General features: G+C 40.3%; 3 protein-coding genes and 1 long non-coding RNA gene across 5 annotated transcripts in view; 3 read left to right on the plus strand and 1 right to left on the minus strand.

The window, feature by feature from the left end:
- Nucleotides 1-13,123, plus strand: part of LOC115755832 (nudix hydrolase 3) — a 36,953-nt gene extending 23,830 nt beyond the window's left edge. For both annotated transcript variants that reach the window (XM_030695387.2, XM_048283617.1), the window contains 15 exons: nt 616-702; nt 6,691-6,797; nt 7,483-7,654; nt 7,794-8,047; nt 8,161-8,242; nt 9,213-9,278; nt 10,282-10,359; nt 10,456-10,551; nt 10,801-10,907; nt 11,041-11,209; nt 11,822-11,905; nt 11,984-12,078; nt 12,160-12,250; nt 12,331-12,477; nt 12,791-13,123. In XM_030695387.2, the coding sequence (XP_030551247.1) occupies nt 616-702; nt 6,691-6,797; nt 7,483-7,654; nt 7,794-8,047; nt 8,161-8,242; nt 9,213-9,278; nt 10,282-10,359; nt 10,456-10,551; nt 10,801-10,907; nt 11,041-11,209; nt 11,822-11,905; nt 11,984-12,078; nt 12,160-12,250; nt 12,331-12,477; nt 12,791-12,844 (1,689 nt within the window). In that variant the 3' untranslated portion in view covers nt 12,845-13,123. The remainder of the gene's footprint in view (nt 1-615; nt 703-6,690; nt 6,798-7,482; nt 7,655-7,793; nt 8,048-8,160; nt 8,243-9,212; nt 9,279-10,281; nt 10,360-10,455; nt 10,552-10,800; nt 10,908-11,040; nt 11,210-11,821; nt 11,906-11,983; nt 12,079-12,159; nt 12,251-12,330; nt 12,478-12,790) is intronic.
- LOC125316157 lies at nt 5,907-21,612 on the minus strand. Its single transcript, XR_007199476.1, has 3 exons — nt 21,602-21,612; nt 18,517-18,519; nt 5,907-6,038 (listed from the first exon to the last, which is right to left on the minus strand). It is a non-coding gene; the product is annotated as an uncharacterized LOC125316157 (long non-coding RNA).
- LOC115755853 (tubby-like protein 8) lies at nt 15,350-19,108 on the plus strand. The gene is made up of 9 exons (XM_030695416.2): nt 15,350-16,095; nt 16,199-16,313; nt 17,354-17,530; nt 17,661-17,716; nt 17,885-17,981; nt 18,089-18,178; nt 18,330-18,422; nt 18,636-18,703; nt 18,793-19,108. Exons 1-9 carry the CDS (start codon nt 15,635-15,637, stop codon nt 18,866-18,868), a joined length of 1,233 nt encoding a protein of 410 aa, XP_030551276.1. The 5' UTR covers nt 15,350-15,634; the 3' UTR covers nt 18,869-19,108.
- Nucleotides 19,146-21,915, plus strand: LOC115755828 (pentatricopeptide repeat-containing protein At5g15300-like). The gene has a single exon (XM_048283618.1). It carries the CDS (start codon nt 19,678-19,680, stop codon nt 21,262-21,264), a length of 1,587 nt encoding a protein of 528 aa, XP_048139575.1. The 5' UTR covers nt 19,146-19,677; the 3' UTR covers nt 21,265-21,915.
- The last annotated feature ends 153 nt before the right edge of the window (nt 21,916-22,068 follow it).

The raw sequence follows: 22,068 nt of genomic DNA on the forward strand, positions 1-22,068 counted from the left end.
AGTCTTGGATCTCATTGTTATATATGATTCTCGGGTTTTTTATTCTTTCCACCGAAGGGGATAAAGTGCCACAGAAGCTGCTTGCGATTCTTTTAATTTTTTTTATTGTTCTTACTCATTGCACTAATTGTAGTCATAATTGCTACTTTTTGTAAGTTCATTTTGTTTTTGCTTATTGCCTGTGATTGGGCCTTGTTTATATTTCCATTTTCCAACAATTTTCATTAAAGAGGACTAATTACATGCCACCCCAGTCCCAGCATAAGATGATTGTAGTGCTCCTAGGCGTTACACAAAGAAGCTGATCTTCTACTTAGAGATTTAGAACAAGTGCAATGTGTGATGCGCAGTGGTCTAGGTGACCTTTTTTTCATATCTATGTCTCTTATACGTGGAAAAAATCTTGCAAGGAGAAGTTCAGACTTGGTTACATGATGTCATCCAAGATTTCCTTTGCACTGGCTTGCTCAAAAGTAGTAGTGGAATTACTTCTTATTCTTCAGGATTCCATTTCACTTTTTTTTTCCTCGCATGCATAAGAATCAATATTGACCTATTTACTTATAAAAAAGAAGAAATCACCTTTTCATTTCACTCTCACATTTTCTTCTGCAGCTGTCAGGGCTTTCAAATGGAGACAGGGAAGCCCTACTTCTAGTAATTAAGGCTGCAAAAGTTATTGATGAAATCTTCTACCTGCAGGTTGGTAAAACTGGACATCTATATCCATAATTATTTCTATATTGATACTGAACTATCTTAAGTGAAGCATACTGTTGAGAGAAAAAACTGAACTGAATGCTTGGTTAGGTCAATGTGACCCCAAGCTATCTATTTATAATAAAGCCAAAAGGCCAAGAATTACAATATTGCCCTTATTGCTACTATTCAGAAAATAATAAAGAAAATAGACAAGTATGCCCTCATGAGCCAAATATTCTCTACACTCCCCCTCAAGTTGGAGCATAAATATCACACATGCCCAACTTGACTAAAATAGGATGAAACGATTTACTCCCTAGTCCTTTAGTGAACACATCAGCGAGTTGATCATCAGATTGTACAAACGGCATACAAATTAAACCACTTTCCAACTTCTCCTTGATAAAGTGTCCGTCAATCTCCACATGTTTTGTACGGTCATGTTGTACAGGATTGTGAGCAATACTAATGGCGGCCTTATTATCACAATATAGCATCACGGGAAGATGAGCAGATACACCAAGATCTTCTAGTAATCCTTTAAGCCATAACAGCTCACAAACTCCTTATGCCATCGCACGAAATTCTGCTTCAGCACTAGATTGAGCAACCACATTCTGCTTTTTGCTGCGCCAAGTCACAAGATTCCCTCTTAAGAAAGTACAATACCCGGAAATAGACTTCCGGTCCGGAGATCCAACCCAATCAGCATCCGTATAAGCTTCAACCTTTAAGCCATCACGAGGAGATAAAAGAATCCCTTTCCCAGGAGCAGATTTCAAATACCGAAGGATCCGAAGAACAACATTCATATGAGTAGAGTGTGGATCATGCATAAACCGACTCACCAGGCTCACAGCAAAAGCAATATCAGGTCGGGTGTGGGACAAATAAATCAACTTGCCCACTAACCGTTGATAACAACCCTTATCCATTGGATCACCATCTTTTTCTTGAAGACGAGTAGTGGCCTCAATAGGCGTATCAAAAGGGTGACATCCCAATAACCCAACCTCTGTCAAAAGATCAAGGACATACTTCCTTTGGGATAGAAATATACCCTTTGAAGATCGAGCAACTTCAATCCCAAGAAAGTACCGTAGCTTTCCAAGATCTTTTATCTCGAACTCTTGTCCGAGAAACTTCTTCAACCGACCGATCTCATCATTGTCATTCCCTGTGACAACAATGTCATCTACATAGACAATGAGAATAGAAATTTTAGCACCTGATTTCTTCACAAACAAAGTGTGATCGGCGTTGCTCTGTTTATACCCAACAGAGACCATAGCTCTCTGAAACCTACCAAACCAGGCTCGAGGTGATCGCTTTAAACCATAAAGTGCACGTTTCAGCTTGCACACTTTACCTTGAGTTTTGTCACAAGAAAAACCCGGAGGAATCTCCATATACACCTCCTCTTCTAACTCTCCATGAAGAAAGGCATTTTTCACATCTAACTGCTGAAGATCCCATCCCCGGTTAACAAAGACACGAAAGTAGTACTCGAAAGTATTCAACTTGGCAACAGGAGCAAAGGTTTCTTGATAGTCAATTCCAAAGGTCCGAGTAAATCCCTTTGCCACTAATCGTGCTTTATATCCGTCCACAACACCATCCATATTTTGTTTGACTACAAACACCCACTTACATCCTACCGGTTGTTTCCCGGGAGGAAGAACAACAAGATCCCACGTGTCATTTTTCTTCAAAGCATGCATCTCTTCCACCATTGCTGCCTTCCACTTCTCATCCGCAAAAGCTTCCCGCCAATTTTGTGGAATAGAAATAGAAGATATAGAAGATACAAAAGTACGATAAGAGCTAGACAAAGAGTCATATGAGACAAATTGGGATATAGGGTGTTGAGTACAAGTTCTAGTACCCTTTCGAAGTGCAATAGGAAGATCGGAAGAAGAAACTATACCAGGAGTAGGAGAATCCGGATCGGGAGATGATGATTGAACGGGCAATGTCTCAATGGTCTTAACCCGCTTGTTGGTAGTGGGCTCCCTACGACGATGTCTTCAATGTCTTGCTATTATCTATAGTTTGCCTAACGGGAGTGGGAGTAGACTCCCCCCGAAGTGGTTGCTTTGCTATCTCCTCTTGTGTTACCGCACTATCCTCTTGTGTTGCATTGTTCTCCCCTTGAGAAGGAGAACACTCTTGCGAAGAAGGAGAATCGTCAGAGACTATCGGAGAAGAATGGTAAGTAATATCCATAGGAACATCCAAAGTAGGGAACACCTCTACACTAGGACACTCCTCCCGAAGAGGTGGAGCTGAATAATAGGAATGAGACTCGTGAAAAACCACATCCATAGATATGATGGTGCGCCTAGAAGGAGGATGATAACACTTATAACGCTTTTGAGTCGGTGAATACCCAAGAAAAATGCAACGGAGACCACGGGGTTCCAACTTACTCTTAGACGTGGTGTTACGAGCATAACAAACACAACCAAAAATTTTTGGAGTAACAATAAAAGTCGATGATCCCCGCAAAATATTGATAGGTGTGCGAAAATCAAGAATTCTTGTAGGCATCCGATTTATTAAATAGGCAGCGGTTAAGATAGCATCACTCCAATACTGAATTGGGACATGACGGGAAAACATAAGAGACCTAGCAACTTCTAGCAAATGTCGGTTCTTTCTTTCGGCAACACCATTTTGTGCGGGGGTATCAACACAACTAGTTTGATGAATAATGCCATGATCAGAGAGATACCGTTGAAACCGACCCTCAGTATATTCGGTGCCATTGTCACTGCGAAGAATTTTCAAAGTGGCATCAAATTGAGTCTGAATCATTTTGTGAAAATTTTGAAAGCAGTGAAAAACTTCACTCTTATGTTTCAACAAATAAATCCAAGTTGTACGAGAATAACAATCAATAAAAGTGACAAACCAACGATGACCGGAAATAGAAGTATGTCGGGAAGGACCCCACACATCAGTATGAATCACATGAAAAGGAAAACGACTTCTATTATTTGAAGATGAATATGTTGAACGAGTTTGTTTAGCCGAACACAAGGCTTCACAAAAAAACTCGTCTTTATTACAAGCTAAAACGAGACTAGGAAAAACTTTTTCTAAAGTTCCTAAAGGGGGGTGACCTAATCTGCAATGCCATTGATGAAGGTCCGTCAATGCCGAATTAACTTGATGAGGCGTAGAAGACAAAGTTGAAGTAGAAATCCCACTACCCTCGAGCAGATAAAGACCACCTTCCAATCTACCATGTCCAATCTCCTTCTCCGTTACCGGATCCTGGAAAACACAATAAGAAGGAAAAAATGTTACTTTACGGTTTAAGTCTCGAGTAAGAGTATCGATAGAAAGGAGATTAGTGGAGAATGATGGAATATGTAAAACGGAAGACAAGGGAAGAGTGGAGGAACAATTGATAACCCTTTTTCCAGCAATGGAAGAGAGGGTTCCATCGCCTAATCGAACTTTGTCTCTACCCGAAGTAGGGATATATTGCTGAAAAAGACTAGAAGAACCTGTCATGTGATGCGTAGCCCCCGTATCAATGATCCATGGGCTGGAAACAACAGATGTATTAAACCCCCCAAATAAGATACCTGAAGTGGTTAGGTTTGAAGCAAAAGGAGAAGATGAATTGGCAACCGTAGAGGAGGCAGCAGCAGTAGAAGCTTTTAGTAGACATCGAAATGCCCGAAGTTCTTCCCGGGATAAACCGATATCGGTAGTAGGTGTAGTAGGAACAATTTCAATATGATTTGCCTTGTTTTTTGCCTTCCTTTGTGCCCTTTTTGCCTCAAAATCTGCAGGTTTTCCATGTAATTTCCAGCATGTAACTTTAGTATGATACGGCTTATGACAATGTTCACACTTGACCACTTCCTTAGAGGTATCGTCAGAACGAAAGAACGAACCAGATTTGGCAATAGTGCCAGCACTGGTTTGTAGAGCAGATCGATCAACGGAGGAATGAAGCATTGCTGCCCTACGGCTTTCTTCAGAGTGAACTAGGGCATAGGACTGTTCCCGAGTAGGGAATGGAGACCGGCTAAGAACTTGAACACGTATCCGATCATATTCAACATTTAATCCCGCCAAGAAATCATAAACTCTGATCTTGTCCACATGCCTCTTGTAGGCAGCAACATCTGCATCATTAGTTGGATGATAATCAGCATAATGATCTAGCTCTTGCCACAAACTTCGAAGCTCAAGATAATATTGAGATATAGTCATCTCCTTCCGAGTGGTGTCATGAACCTTTTTCCGAAGTTCATACACCTGTGCGTCATTCCCGAGTTGACCATAAGTATCCCTTGCAGCCATCCGGATTTGTGCCGCAGTATCAAGAAGCAAATATCCTTTTGCAATATGTGGCTGCATCGAGTTAAGCAAAAAGGACATTATCAAAGAGTCATTCGAGATCCACTTTTCCCGAGTAGTACCCGATGTAGTCGGCATCGCAGAAGTGCCGTTGATATGTCCTGTAAGCCCACGGCCCGCAATGGTCAAGAATGTCGATCGAGACCATATCAAATAATTTGTGCCATCGAGCTTCACGGGAATCGCGGCAAAAGTAATATAATCTGTACGACCATCTCCAGTAGGTGTAGCGCCCGAACCCTCGGACATTATGTCTTAAAGCGAGAAGGGAATAATCAAACCACCAAAAAAAAACTTGGAACGAAGTCCTCCGGTAGTAGTCAGAATTTGTCCTCCAAAACAGCCAAATCAGATCAAGGGAAGACAAAAAAATCGATTTTTTTAGGGTTTTGAAAACCTAAAAAAATCGATAATTCTGATTTTTCCCACAGAATCTGAAAAAGAAATATGGTAGTCCACGAATTGCAGTACTTTGGTCTTCGCAACGAGATAACTGTGGGCCCGCGGCAAGGCGTAAACAATCTCAAATAAGAAGATCCAAAAAATCGCAGAAGAGGATGAACCACCTATCGTAAACTGCAAAGAAGCTTTAATTTATCTCATAGAGGTGAGATTTAGGGCGGACACCGGATTCAAAGAATCACCTCATGAGTGCTGCCCTATGCTGTGAAAGAAGGCAAAGAAAAAGGTGAGAAGGAACTGCGGTGGGAGAGGGTGAAGGCGAGAAGAGAGAGAGAGGAGAACGCTTGCGTAGAGAAGAGATTAGGGTTAGAGTTAGGGTTTCAGTTCAGCCCTAGCTACGATACCATGTTGAGAGAAAAAACTGAACTGAATGCTTGGTTAGGTCAATGTGACCCCAAGCTATCTATTTATAATAAAGCCAAAAGGCCAAGAATTACAATATTGCCCTTATTGCTACTATTCAGAAAATAATAAAGAAAATAGACAAGTATGCCCTCATGAGCCAAATATTCTCTACACATACTTTACGTCTACCTATGATTAGTATGTATTAGATATGGTACATGTGTTCTACCTATCAATTGGTAATTCTTCCCCATAAGATGGACCTTGGACTGAAGGAACTAACCTATCTTGAGTCAAGTACAGATATAAGTTTTTCTATTTAGTCACTTGCAACATGAAAGGGTAGTCCGATAGTCACAGTATGAGAATATAATAATAGATAAGACGTTCAATGGCATGAGATGATCCATATAGTTGATGCAGCTACGGGGAAAAGCTTTGTTGCTTTTATCATTAAAAAAACTTTGATGCAGTTGTAATTTAATTGCTTATCTAATTCAAATGGAGGAAAGAATTTCTATAAAAATTTCAAACACTTTGAGAAGATAGCAGTAGGATTATATGCCTTCTTCGATTATGCCTTGTTTAATTCCTTTTAGGCAAGATTGGTGTTCGCTCTGTGAAGATAGCAGTAAGATTATGAAGATATTAACCATTCTTTTCTTCTAGTCAAACTTATTGTAGTAGATAGACGTATTAATTCCAAAATTATAAGAGGGTTGCGTATCATTCTATACTACTACTTAAGCAGCTTTCTGCTTGATTTGATTTTGGTGGGTGACTTTTTGTTGATTATTTTAGGTATGGTACAACAATCCAGCTCTGAGAGATTGGTTGAAGGAGCATGCTGCTTCGTCAGAGCTGGACAAGCTTAAATGGATATACTATTCAATAAATAAAAGTCCATGGTAAACCAAGATGGAAAGCTCTGACTTGACATGTCTCTCATTTCTTTTATTCACGTCTCTCGTCTTTCTTTGTTGGCTAGCAAAAATGGCACTCTCATACATGTGTGCAAATTTTGGCAAGGAAAGAGACTGGGATTTGAGTTATTTTAGGAAATTCATTGAAATGCTTGTTGGATGTGAAGGTTAATTTAAATTTAGAGTTCGTGAGAGATTTATGAAATAAAATAATAGTTTGTTAACCCTTTGAAATTATTATTTTGCCCACTTTTCAGTAATGTACAGCTACCATTTATATTATCTTTCATGGAACTTTTGAGTGAAAGTTTGAGATGGAAGTTGCGTTTAAGTTTGCTTGATAATATAGAGGGATAAGAACCAGTCAGGACTAGTGATCAGTTGAGAGACAATCATCCAGTGCAGGCATCATACTCTCTTGATTTATTAAAACATTAGATGATCTTTTATAGTATTTTTGTTGGTTTTGGAAAAGGTTATTGCCACGAATAATTTTCTTAAGTGGACATTTCAGAGTGTTAGTTAGGGGACACATGATGTTAATTGTATCCTTTTAGCGCTGTTGATTTTGCATTGGGGGTCACCTTTTTATATTTTAATGTTCTTTATGACGTCTAGAATTGTCAAAGAAGAATTGTTTCAACTTAGTACAGTTATTTTATGCCTACAGGTCTTGCCTTGATGAGAATGAGGCATTTTTGACGACCGCAGATTCCACCGTTAGGTTGCTATCTAAACCGGCGAAGCAAGTAAATGGGTGGAAGGGCATCGAATATAAGGCTGCATTTCCTATGCAAAAACCACCTGGTGCAAACTTTTATCCTCCTGACATGGACAAAAAGGTATCTCTTTAAATCAACCCAAACTCAAGATTGACCTATGCCAACTAACATCCATTCAAAATAGGATTTTGTAATCATTGAAGCTGTCTATTCCTTATATATCTGCTAGAAGTCATTTTAACTGCTTGTGCGGAAACAGGAATTTGATTTATGGAAGAGCAGCTTATCGAAAGATGAAAAAGAGGAGGCAACTGGCTTTTTCAATGTTATAAAGAGGAAAAGTCAATTTAGTTTGGACAAAGCCTTGTCTATATCTTCTGATGAAAGTAACAGTAATGCAGTCAAACCGGTTCATGACCTTTTTATTGTCCCCTATTCACAAGAGTACAGAGCTTTGCTTACAGAAGCTGCTGAACTGTTGCATAAAGCTGGAAATTTTACTAGCTCCCCAAGGTATTGTTGGTTGAAGTATTACCATTTACTATCGTTAGGTCATTCTTTATACATGAATATGCCAATACTGGCTAAGCTGTTCTTAAACGCCTGTACTTTCTTGCTTTGTGTAGCTTGAGGAAACTATTGCAAAGCAAGGCTGAAGCCTTTTTGTCCAATGACTATTATGACTCTGACATTGCCTGGATGGAGTTGGTTAGTATATATCGCCCTTTGTTTCGTCTTTAATGTTGTAATTCTCATTGTGAATAGATGAGTTACTTCTGAGATTGAAATTTTGCAGTAGATGGCCATAGTATATACAATGGGAGAGTGGACCTAGCAAGTGAAAGATGTAGCTCTGGCTGGACAAGTATTCTGACAACATTTTAGCATACCTATGAGCTTTATCTACTGGAGGAAGAGAGTCTTCTGTCAATCTCCACCTATTAGGAACTAGGATCACAGAGTTCACCTTAGCAGTTGGGTATCTGGACCAGAAAATGTAGAAGCTCAACTAAGGGACATAAAGGTTGCCAAGACTGGTTGCCACCATGTTTAGGATTGGGGTGATAATGTGATAAAATTGAGAAAGTGTTTTGGGTGGAATTCTGAGTTTATATTCCTTCTCGTAGTCCTTGAGTAAGAATTTCACCAGCTGAGTAAGATGAGCTTCCTTCCACTGGTTGCAAACAATGCTACTGTAACCTTTTTCCTCTAAAATGAAAGATTTATGATGAGTGACTCTCTTTAACAAATACTCATCTTAAGAATGTTGCCAGTTTACTTCTAATCAAATCCCATTCTCAGACCTTTTTGCTGCAAACTGGTGTTGATTTTGTCACTTCTCCTGTTGGTGTTGAGAAGTGAACACTTTGGAGAACATTTTTACGGTCTGGAGCTGGTTCTGTTCTCAGTAGTTTTAATGCTGCAATGTTGGATTGATAGTTAAGGTCACTGGCCTTGTAGTTATACTGACTTCTTCCTCAGCTTGAGCATTGGTATCAAGCCTGGTTATGGCCTGCATGGATTTGTTTAATTTTTAGTGGTGATAATTTGTGAAGTTGGGTATCTCATGATCTAGAATTTCTGGGAAGGAGATGAAGATGCTTATCTTTTAAAATCGAGTTCTGGAAGTATTACTACATAACTAATGTATTGATACTTACTGTTTCCCTATTTGAAGGACTCCAAGTTGGATGTGACTATTGGTCCTTATGAGACTTATGAAGATACACTATTTGGTTACAAGGTATTATTCACCCAAAATCTTTCTTCCTGCATTTTCATGCATGCATTGTAGGTTCATCATGCGTGTATGTCATAGAGCCTACATGTGATTCACTCTCATAAAGGTTGTTTAACCTATATCATTTTTGGCTACTGACCTCGGAAGAAGACTGTTTAATTGCATTAGCAGTCTAAAAATGTCCTATTTCTTCATGGAACAGCAATGAATGAGAAGGTTGTCTTCAGACCATATTCATATCATTGATAGGTCTCAGGTATATGATTCTGAGCAAAGAAGAACTTGATCTTCTGATTTTCATCCTTCTACGAGGCAGACAAGAAAAAACATGTCTGCTATAATTACATGAGATAATCTGAGAAAACACTGCAATAGACGTCTGGCAGCATACAATCACCTACTTGGTTGGAACCTTTGTAAACGATACCTGCACAGTGTGGACTCCTGAAGTCCATTTTTTACCTATCATGTACCTTCATCGGACAGCACCAGACTTCCACTAGAAATCTATGTGCATAACATTCACATTGATGTCTCAATGCTTTTTGACGTTCTGATAAAATTCTTGGTTCCTTTCTCTTTCTTGAAGTTCTGATCTTGGTACTCATGCATTGTAATAACTCCACTGGTCCTGTTATTTAATTCCTCAGTAGTCTCGAGATATATCCCAATCGCATGCACTTAAAAAACCTCCATAGAAAAAAGGTACTTCCATGATAGAAATGTTAAAGATGAAAGAATATTTTATGTGACTACCAGTAAATGGTGCAAAATAATGTGAGAGTAAGAGAAGTATGGAGACGGAAGCAAAAGTTATGATGTTACTGGTGATTTGTTGTTGACTGGCTACTTATTGCTTATTATTCATTTTCTCTAAAAGCTTTCTACTATATGCATCTGTCCTCAATCTAATAGACCACTACGCTCTTTAACATGTCCATGGTCTCGTACTAACATTTGTCTCTACTTCTTTGGCAATGCTGCAATCGATTCGCAATTGCATTAGGCGACGTTTGAAGCATTTATTGGTATTCGAGATGACGAGGCAACTGCTCAATTGAAACTCTTTGGAGATAATCTTCAGGTACCCTTGTCAAATCATGTTCCACAGAGACTCAACAAATGTAGTCCAACTTTACTGATGGAGCCCACTTTCTTATTTTTTGTAACATTGCACTAGGTATTGGAACAAAATCTCCCACTGGACACTATATACAAATCACAAGATGTGATTGCTGCACCAATACGTGTCATTCAGCTTGTTTACAATGCAGGGGTGAGTTTTTGGTTACTCCTCAGAACGTGAATCGTTACACTTGCCTCTGGTCTTTTTTTCATGTAATTGTCTTAAATTCCCATTAATGATCAACTCTTTCTGGCATAAGATTGTGATGACGTATTTGCCATTGCCAATTCAATAGAAACAATTTTCTACTTATCATGAGCCGGTTAGACTAATAGTTATCTTATCTTAGACACCCTGATGCTTTCATTTTCTGAAAACTGATTGATGATTGAAATCCAGGATGTCAAGGGCCCTCAAACTGTCGCTTTTAATTTACCAAACGATGAGCGCATCGTGAAGGATCGAGGAACATCAATGGTTATGCTCAAGAATGTTTCAGAAGCAAAGTACGACATCCTTATCTTCTTTGTGATTGTTGTATTCCCTTTAGATTACAGCATAATGTCTGCATCTGATTTTCTATGCCGATGCCCTGAAATCGCTTGTTATGCTTCTCAACTCTCTTCTTATTAAAACCAGGTTCGAGCATATTCTCCAGCCCATAGCGGCTGGATGCATATCAGGGAAACAAAGGGGGCTAGTAGATTTTGATTCTTTCTTTACTCACACAATTTGCCATGAGTGCTGCCATGGAATTGGCCCCCATACCATAACTCTCCCAAATGGTCAGAAGTCTACAGTGAGACTAGTTAGTCCCCTCAACTTTCCCTTCTCATACTTTTTTTCCCATTTCCTTCTCATTATCGGTATCATACATCCTCGGTTTAATATAATTTGAAATGGCAATTTGTGTCTTTTGGCTAACACATGTTTATAAATAATGAAGATTGTGCTTTGATGCTAACATATTGCCATAGAGAGTGAAGAGAATCCCATTACAGGGTCCAGCACGGCAGCTCCAAAATGCCTAGGCAATTTTGAGTAGGATTGACTTAATGAAACCTCTTTTAATTCACAATGTACACCAATAAAAGTGAAAGTATAGACTTCAAGAACTACTTTACTCTCCTTTCTTTTTCGCTAATAAATCTTTAAGACTCATTTGATTCCATGTCAATATATACCGTGTCTGTCATCCAGAGACAATTACTTGGTCCGCTTGATAATAAAGGAACTAGTACTGAGATACTGACTAATGTCGAAAAAATTGCTTATATGGAGTAAAGTTGCTCCATGTGATACTGTCGTGTGCTTATCGACGTGGGAGTGTAGACAGACCCTTCCATGTAGGAACTTCATGTAAGAATTCCATTATTATTCTCTCTCAGCTTCAGCGATGTTCTTCTATCTACCAATGCAGGAGCTTCAAGAACTTCACTCAGCTTTGGAAGAAGCAAAAGCTGATATAGTTGGTCTTTGGGCATTAAAGTTTTTCATTGACCAGGTAATGATGTTTCAGGTTCTGGAAATATCTAAAACGAGGCAGATATTCTTACTCTTTAAGATTTTCAATGGATTTCAGGACTTGCTTCCAAAGGATTTGGTTAAGTCAATGTACGTCTCTTTTCTGGCCGGATGCTTTCGCTCAGTTCGTTTTGGTTTAGAGGAAGCTCATGGGTAAGCTATCTATACATGGATCCTTGTTCCATCATGTGGACAATACCCATTGAGCTGTTTATGGTCCTGTTCTATTACCAGAAAAGGTCAGGCGTTGCAGTTCAACTGGTTATTTGAGAAAGGAGCATTCGTTTTGCATCACGATGAAACATTCAGTGTTGATTTTACGAAGGTACTACCATTGGCATTGCCAACATCCTATTTCTTTTACTGTTTAGCATAACCAGTTGATTCCTATGAATCTTTTGTAAGGTTGAAGATGCTGTAGAAAGCTTGAGCCGGGAGATACTCACCATACAAGCAAAAGGTGACAAGCCAACTGCAAGGTCCCTCATGGATAGATATTGCAAAATGACAGATCCACTCAAAGCTGCTTTGCAGAGACTAGAAAACAATCAGGTAGAATTCTCCGACTTTTGCATCCACGAACTTCATCATACTTTTTGTTGTGTTTGATATGGACATCCTAAGATGTTACTGAGCAGCACTAGATCAGCCAAATAAAGAGAGAGACACCCCGTACAGAGCAGTGAAAAAACAAGTCCTCATAGAATCTATTATGATACAATTTCTTAAGTGATGCTCTGTCCTAATGATGATTACCGACGGTTTGAAACTTCACCATTTCTAAACCAGCCCGCCATTTTACGAGTTGAGACTATATTTCAGTATGCCGGTGTATTTCTCACAGGTTTTTGCCTAATGGTTTCAGGTTCCTGTGGACATTGTTCCCATGTTTCCAATAGCTGATTTGATAAGGGAGTGAAAGGAAAGGAGTCTTCGCAGCCTTCGTGACATTTTATATCAACTGATGAGAAATCGTGCTTATTCCCCCACTGCAACGAAGAAATAACTGGAAGAGTCCTTTCAAATGACTTTGTGGCGTCTTCCCAGTTAATTGGCAAAACTCTTTATGCTTAATACAGTGATTAGTGATAAGTATAGGAGGGGGAATGTCTTTACATTACATGTTACATAGAAAAGCCCTGAGTTAATGCTCTGAATTGATAATCGATTTGGTTTTTTTTTGGAAGGATTTCATTAACGAGTTTTCCGGGGCACTTGTCAAGCAGTCAATTAAGGAAGTTTTCCAGTTTTTAATGAATTAATCGTCCTCTATCAAACACAATCACTCCTTTGAAAACTGAATTGTTTGAAATTATATACGCTTAACACGTTTCCTGGTAAAGTTTTCAAGTAGATTTCAATGAACTTGAAAATTTTCTCGTAATAACAAACTTGAATTTGAAATTTCACATTTTACGATATACGAAGTCTATGAGCTTCACTTTTCCTTTGGCAAGACGCATTGCAACACATTATCGAGCAAATCACACATGTATGTAACACGGTTCGGCAAAATCCTCACTCGAGAATCGACCGTGATTCGATTGGCCGACCATGCAATGAATGAATTCGTGGTCAGTCGTGTGAATCACCCAATATCAGCCCCACTCGACCAAGCATCAGCCAAGATGGTCGAGCGGGTGGAGCATCGGGATCATCCATGCATTAGTCGTTGAATGATGTAAACATCGATCGGACTCAACTTGTGAGTGATGCACAACTCATACAGCCTGACTCATCGCATGATGCAAGACTCGTGTAGCATCAATTCGCGCATCATGCCACGGACGACCCGGCAAGCAACCAACCGAGCAAGTGGGCAGCCGAACAGACGCACGACCCCTCACCTCCCGAGCCTTCTAGAACATCACGTGGATCCGCTCACGACATCATTCCACATCATGGGGAGTTGAACCGCGGCATCAATGCGCGTGCCATTCGAATTTCAAACCAGCCATGCCAAGCGGACAAGACGAGCACTACATGACAAACCGAGCACTACATGACAAACCGAGCAAGCTGAAGAGTCACCCAAGCTGCTGGCCATTTTGTATTATAAATAGACCCGAGCATCACCATTGTAACTCATCTTGTTCACCATCAGTATCGCTTTGCACTAGTCGTGAATCATCTTGTATCACTCAAACATCACTACAAACATCATCCATTCTCCCCACGACTTAGTCCCTCGGTTCACTCTCACTCTCTCCGCCAAGCACAAATCGTGAGCATTGTGTGATCGATCCTCGGACCAAGGCTTGACTCTTGCGCATCATCATTCAATCCGCTGCGAATCATCACCCAAATCGCCGCGAGTCGCCGCACGGTCGTGGTTCAAACTCCAAGCCCGTGACACACGCTTATCAGCATTATGTAACAAGAAAAGCATGATTATTTCTCTCAAGACCAATGCATTATCCATTTATTTATGTCGAAACAACATTACGAAAGCATGATTTTTTTTTTCCTTACCAAAAAAAACAACATTACGAAAGGTGTAGACAAGCTGATTCTCATCCTTATCTTTCAAAACCTTGCACTTAGGACAAGCGTAACGGTACTGCTCGAGCTGACATATTCACATGATGCCCTCGGTTAATTTAGTGTTAGCAGGCGACTTGAATAATTGTTTAACAATAAAGCGCAACTATCAGACAGTCTACGGAGTCTACATACCCCAATCATCGTACCCCAGTAATTGTTGCCAACTTTCCCTCAGCTTTACTACAGTGAGAGACATCAACATTCAAACAGAACTCCCGCTTTTTCAACCTGCAAACTTCCAAGAGATGCGCCAAGTCAAAAGACAGAAAAGCCCAGTCGTTTCGGTCTCCAAAAGCGCACGAAACGACGGCGAGTTCCACTGGTTACCGTTAACTGTTCTTCACCAAACCCGCCCGCATCCAAAGGCTGCATTCCCATTACCTATAAATCTTAGTCGCTCCTATCGATGCACAGTTTCCCATGTATTTTCAAATTTAAACATCGTTCAAATGCAAACACCCCCCCTCCCAAAGAAATACACACGTTAGACCCAAAAAGGCCTCAAGAGCGCCACGTCAGATTGACGTGCGGGACCCACCAGAGAAGCTTCCGACGTGGCAAAAGATGACTGGCCACAGATTCCTGCCCCCCAATACCATCATGCTTTGTAATTTCACCGAATGGTTGGAGTGCTACTTACATTGAATTCTTCTCTATAAACATATGGATTCATGTGATTTTCAAATCATGCAATTAATTAATTTATTGAAAAAAAATGTTGCATGGTTTGTAGATTTTACAGTAAAATCTCCATAATTAATGATTGATATGATATTATTCTATGTAAATTGTAAACCATAAAGTAACTTCCGGTAACATCACACTTGAAATTTCACTTCACGTATAAAGCGACTGGTTGGGGTAAAGTCTTCACCTTTTTCTCAAAAGTGTGCTTGCAATATTCAAAATGGCTTCTTGTTCTTGGGCATATATCTGAAGACCCATCCAAAAATCTCCTCATTTCCAAAACAGAACAATCACCCCGACCCCATCAGACATCGCTTGTGGCTGAGCTCTTTCTTTCCCCAAAACAAGCCAACAATCGAAGGGGTGATCGTCACCCCACAGAGGCGCAGACACTCTGTTTTTTTCGTTCTCTTTCGCCGTCCAACACTCGCCACACACAGAGGCAGATACTCTGTTTCTTTCCTTCTCTTTCAAGAGGATGACTGTCGACAACATTATCCCTCGCCAATTCTCGTACAACACTCTCTACGTGAACCCCCTAAACGACACCAAGCACTTCCGGAGCTGCAGCGAAGGAATCGCCCTCGAAGGCCGCTCGAATCAGAGCCCTGTTAAGCTCAATGACAACAAGGAGAATGCCCATCCCTACCCAGAACAAGATGCAGCGTTTGGAGATGATAAAGAAAATGCCGCTCCGAAAACTTGGTCTTCGGCTGTTTCCAAGCATTCCTCGAATCTGAAGTCTCTGTCGACGGGAAAAGCTTTGAACTTGAAGCCGTCTTCTCTTCAGTTCTGCATGCAAATGCAAGAGAAAGATTCGGATTTGGTGTCCAAATTAAGGGACCCAATTGGGTCAGAGAACTCCCATTCTGTGAATATCTGGGATTACTCTGATTCAGAGGCAGCTCCAGCTTCGTCTTGGTCTACACTGCCAAATAGGTGAGTTTCGGCTCAGATAAAAGTACCAGTTTTTATTCCTTGAAGTCCCGAATTTGAATGATGTGTTTGCTCATGTATAATGTGATGTTTGGTGTGGTTTCAGGACTTTGTTGTGCCGACCATTGCCTGTGGACATTGGGAGGTGCACTTGTGTTATTGTGAGGGAAACTTCTATGGACGGAGTTAGTGGCGGTACTCTGTATTCTCTGTATACCAACGTAAGTTGATTTTCTGGATGTACTTCAGTCAGTTTTATATCCCTGTTTTATTGATATTCTAAACTTAAGATTTACTTTCCCTTTTCTATTTTGCTTTTTATAATCAGTTTGTTGGATGAAGCTTAATATTTGGAAATATAGACATGGTTAAATCAAATTGAAAACCATGTTGGGACCAATGAAATACTGTTTAGACCATAGTGTACAATGCCTACGAGAAGTTTAAGGTAGCTCAATGTAGTTGGCCTCGTGGAATTCCTTGTATTTGTAGACTTGCGTTCAATGTTCCTAGATGAAGCATGACAAGCTAAAATTTTCTGATGGGTGATGATTCTGTACCTTGGGTATTTTTCACAAGCTTCCAAAAATTTCGTACATAGGTTTGTCCTATTTACAATCGCAGACAGGGCACAATTGATCCATCGCATTCATGAGTGGATCTATATTTTCCTTGTCAGGATAATCAATATATCCTTATTATGTAAGTAAACCTTGTGCTTTTCTCATAATGACACTGCCAGATTGGCTGCATCTGCATCATCATGGGTTTCTTATTCGGTACTGTATTGCTTGTTCTTATTGCGTAGCTCAGATTCTGCTGAATTGAGCATACTTTCATCACGTCTTGGATGTTCCATTGGTTTATAATTTCTTAGTTGTATTTTGAAAATTGCACTGACAACGGACAGAAGAACATCCAAATAATGATTTCATAAGGTAGCAGTATTAATTGGTTATAACTTGTCAAATGGACAGACACCAATCCTTCTTGATAGAATCTGAAGATCTAATGCAAATGCAACTTTGGCTAAGCAAAAGAACCGTGAATATATATAGATTCTCTTGAGGTGGATCATATGATTGTCTCAGTGATGGTGCACGTCCACCATTTGCTTCATTCTAGATTTTCACTGTCAACTTCTCTTGCTAACTATTGGTGGGGAGGCATGTGTTTGCTTCAGAATCTCTAGGTATGAAAGACTAAACAGTTTTTAGAGTTGGTGAGTCGGTGCGATTTGCTGAGCATCTTACATTTGCAGGAAGGTAAGGGACGACAAGATCGAAAACTAGCTATTGCCTTCTGCAAGAGGCGCAATGGAAAATCCATCTTCACCATAGCTCAGTCTGTAAAAGGTTTATCATCCAATGGCGATGATAGTTACATTGGGGCAGTAACAGCCAATGTCATGGGTTCAAAGTACCATATATGGGATCAGGTTCGTCTTTTTGAACTTTAGCCAACAAAACACTGATAACCCAAGCTCAGTGGACTCCCTCATAGGTTGAAAGTACCATATATGTTTCGAACTAATCGGACAACTCGGATTAATTTGGTCCTTTTTTCAGGGGGTATCTTTGAACTCTGTAGCTAGACAAACTAAGGCTCTTTTAGCAGTTGTAACGTGAGCAATCTCTCTGTCTGTCTGTCTCTCTCTCTCTCTCTCTCTCTCTCTCTCTCTCTCTCTCTCTCACACACACACACACACACACACACACATACACAAAAATACAGACACACCCAAAATGCAAAACTGAACTTCACGAGAGTCGGATTTCCTCTGTTTATGCAGATTTGTACCTACCATAGCCACTTGGACAGGAAGTCACAGGACAATGAGAGCTTACATACCGAAGCACCAATCAATGCAGCTAAAGAATGCAACTCATGTGAGCTTCGTGGAATTCTTTTGACAAAAATTCAGCCAATACCTCGGTGCTTGTTTCTATTTTCCTAGGTCTTCAATGAAAAGTGTTGACCTTTTTTCTGCTGTCAGGTTCCACACATCAGTGGACTCCCGAACAACTGGGAGGAAAGAACAGATAGAGTCCATCAGCTAGTCTCAAGGGTTCCACTGTATAATAAGGTAGTATAACATCTCCTTGATTATCTATTGAGAAAGACGGTTGCACGTGTAGGGGATATGTTTTCTTGAAGCGAGCTGCTTGGATCAAAGTTTTCATTATCTGCCTTGAGTTAGGTAGCTAAAATTCTTCTGTTGTTTTTTGCAATCCCAGATTTCTAAGCAATACGAGTTAGATTTCAGAGACAGGGGAAGAGCTGGACTTAAAATCCAGCGATCGGTCAAGAATTTCCAGCTTAAGTTGGAGGTATATTAAACTCCACAGTTTAATTCATATAAATTCGAAAGTGAGCAAGGACCAATAATCAGTGTTATGCCTTACCTCCAACAATGAAATATACCCACTCCTTGCTTGTGGATTTTTATACACCTGCTCACTTCATCTGCGGTCTATAATGCAAAAAGAATATGTAATGAGATGCTCCCAAGTAGGTGACTGATATTCACACATTTTCTTCAGGAGAACGGTAAGCAGACAATCCTGCAGCTTGGACGGGTGGGAAAATCTAAATATGTCATGGACTACAGGTATAATTTGCATTTTCAGGTACTTTGACTTAAACCATATTTTGCAACCAAGAAATGAAAATTTTGGTAGTTTATCTCTTGTCATGCAGGTACCCTTTGACAGGTTACCAGGCATTCAGCATTTGTTTGGCGTCCATAGATTCAAAGCTATGCTGCACAGTGTGATGAAACTGTGCTTGCCCTCCTGAATTTGTAGTTCAATCTCTGAATGCAGATGTCAGATGTTATATCTTCATGTTTTGGGTGCCTTCCTAGTACTTCATACAGAAGTAGAATGGCACCATTTTTGTAGGGGCAAACATGTCGAGATGACAATTATGGGCCGTTTTAGAGGCAAAGCACGTGTATCTATTGTCGTCCCTTTTTCAAAATCAAAAAGGGCATTCCCTTCTTTTTGCCCTTTTTTTTGTTGTTTTTTGGTGGGGACCCTTTATGTTGTTTACTATGCATTTTTCTACATGTTTGCTGATCAAATGAGCCTACAATTTGCGAATTCTGTTTTGGAGTTAGATGCTATAAAGAATGGAACAAGCCTTTTAAGTGGACCAAGAGAGGCCTATGGATATGAAATGCCAGTATGACCGCTGGTTTGCTAGCCTATTTTTCAGTAATGGCCTCTGGCCACAAAGGCTTGAACATTCGAGTGAAGATCATCGATTTTAGCAATGCCTGAACTTGCATTTACACTGTATTTTGGTTTGCTTGTTGACTCAATTTACAACGTATTTGGTGTCAAACCAGGAGCTGTTTTAGCACTTTGAAATCTTCCAATAATTCTTTTAAGCCAAAGAAAAAAAATTGAAACTGAGGTAATTCTATTTAACCAATGATGCAATCAATAGCGAATTTGTCCCTCGTCGGAGGTCCATCATTCGACCGTTGGTCCAGATCCCAAAAGTTGGATCCCTTCTTTTGACTCGTGTCTGCGAGAGCAAGGCACCATTGCTTCAAAGTCGGAGTTACGTCAATGGGCGATGGTGAGGAGTAGGTTAATACAGATGGTCTCAAAGCTTCAATCTTTGAAGGAAGCAGAACAAGCCCAAGCTTCCATCATCAAAACAGCCCTTTGGGACCACTCTGGTATCGTTCCCAAACTCGTATCCTTCGCTTGTCTCTCTCCAGTGGGCAGCCTCTCGCATGCCCAAGCAATTTTTCAAGAAACCAGCATGGACAATCCCTTTGTTTGTAATACTATGATTCGGGGTTACTCAAAGAGCGTGTTTCCCATTAAAGCTATACTCATTTACAACTACATGCACGGCGCTCACGTTGAATGTGATCACTTCACCTACAATTTCGTGCTCAAAGCCTGTGGTAGGATAATCTGGTGCACTAAAGATGATGCGATGGCTGGTGAGCGTATCGATATTTCTTCCAAGGGAGCTGAGATTCATTGCAGAGTCTGGAAGTCAGGGTTCGATCAGGATCAGTATATTCAGAATTCCCTGCTCCATGTGTATTCTCAGTGTGGATCGGTGAGTCACGCCCGCTGCCTTTTTGATGAAATGACGCAAAGGACTGTCACTTCATGGAACATAATTATATTGGCCTATGATCGGTCGGGTGATTTCGCATCCGCAAATCGTCTACTCGAGTTGATGCCTGCAAAGAATGTGGTTTCTTGGAATACCTTGATGGGACGGTACATCAGGATGGGCAATCTTGCAGCGGCAAAGAAGGTGTTCCTGGAGATGCCCGAGAGAGATGCAGTTTCGTGGAACTCAATGATTGCAGGTTACATTCAAGTTAAAGATTATAATGGCGCATTAAGTTTGTTTCATGAAATGTCAAATGCCAATATTGAGGCAACAGAGATAACGCTTATTTCTGTTCTGGGTGCTTGTGCGGAGACGGGTGCTCTGAAAGTAGGCGGGATGATCCATGAGTCCATAGAAGCCAAGGGATATAAAATTGAAGGTTACTTAGGTATTGCACTTGTTGACATGTACTCCAAATGCGGAAACTTGAGTCTTGCTTGGGAAGTTTTCAGTCAAGTGAAAATGAAACCTGTTAGTTGTTGGAATGCAATGATTGTGGGTTTGGCTGTCCATGGTAATTCTGATGAAGCTTTGGAGTTGTTTGCAGAGATGGAGAGGAGGATTGATGAAGTTAGACCAAATCGAGTCACCTTTATTGGAGTGCTCATTGCTTGCAGCCACAAGGGCTTGGTGGATAAGGGCCGTGAGTTCTTTGATCGCATGAGGAAGGAGTACAAAATAGAGCCTGACATTAAACACTATGGGTGCATGGTTGATCTACTAAGCAGGTGGGGGTTGTTAAGTGAAGCTTATGAGATGATCAAGAGTATGCCCTTCAAAGCAAACTGTGTCTTGTGGAGAACATTACTTGGTGCTTGTAGGGTACATGGCAATGTGGAATTGGCAGAGTTATCCTTCCAAGAGCTTACATATTTGGAACCTACTCAGGATGGTGATTATGTACTCTTATCAAACATTTACTCTGACGCGCGAAGATGGGGCGATGTGGAATTGTTGAGAGGTGAAATGATTGACTTTAGGGTCCCAAAGAGACCTGGCTCTAGCAACATTGAGATGAAGTAATTCCATTTCACTTGCTTAGTCACAGAAGTGATCAGGACTCGACCATCCTTTTCTGGGAGAACATCAAGGAATTTCAGTGGGGACGATTGGCTTAAAAGTGAAGTCATTGAAACGCCTTCTTAGGTCAATGTTGTAATTTGCAGTGTCAAGGAGGAGCTTTGGGAACAAAGAATGGTAGGATGGCTTCCCCAGTTCATGTTGTAATGTGTTTTGAGTTGAAATGAGCTGACAATACTTGGAGCACAACTCCTGTTGAGTTAGGATCGAAATCTTTTCCTACAACCAGTGTTAGATTCAACAGTAGCTTCTGGGAGTAGGAAAGAAACGCAGTAAGTACTTTGTCAATGTACTCATCTCCTCGCTGAAAGAAACCAAGTAATGGCAGGGCCATTTTCTGCATAATGTGTGAAGAGGATGTCCTAATGCTTGTTTCTCAGTATTGGAGGATTGCTTCTTCAAGTGATTGCAATTTTCTAAGAAGGTCTAAGCAGGTTAGCATACTCTTGATGTGAAAGCATTGCAAAAGAGATTTTTTTTCCCCTTTTTCCCTTTTGCATATATCTCTTGTATATGAACAATTCCATATCCTGCATAACGATTGGTGATCCTGCAATCTTGTTACCTTACAAAATGTAGACATCTATCAGAACTTTCTTTGCTAAAATAGAGGTGTTGGAACCTTCTTGTTTTCATGATCACAGATTATGCCTCTATTCTTTTTAGCTTTAACTATCTTTCTAAGTACCTCTGTAAAGCAGTCTCATATGCAGAAGAAGAAATGCACCGCCATTTTATGTATTTTAT

Source organism: Rhodamnia argentea, chromosome 8 (assembly GCF_020921035.1).
Source record: "Rhodamnia argentea isolate NSW1041297 chromosome 8, ASM2092103v1, whole genome shotgun sequence".
Taxonomy (NCBI): Eukaryota; Viridiplantae; Streptophyta; class Magnoliopsida; order Myrtales; family Myrtaceae; genus Rhodamnia; species Rhodamnia argentea.

What these genes read in the sequence shown, in the direction of transcription:
- LOC115755853 (XM_030695416.2), top strand. Translation starts at nt 15,635, where the DNA reads ATGACTGTCGACAACATTATCCCTCGCCAATTCTCGTACAACACTCTC. An exon ending in TGTATTCTCTGTATACCAAC is followed by an intron (nt 16,314 to 17,353) that starts GTAAGTTGATTT and finishes TTACATTTGCAG; the next exon opens with GAAGGTAAGGGACGACAAGA. An exon ending in AGCTAAAGAATGCAACTCAT is followed by an intron (nt 17,982 to 18,088) that starts GTGAGCTTCGTG and finishes TTCTGCTGTCAG; the next exon opens with GTTCCACACATCAGTGGACT.
- LOC115755828 (XM_048283618.1), top strand. Translation starts at nt 19,678, where the DNA reads ATGGTGAGGAGTAGGTTAATACAGATGGTCTCAAAGCTTCAATCTTTG.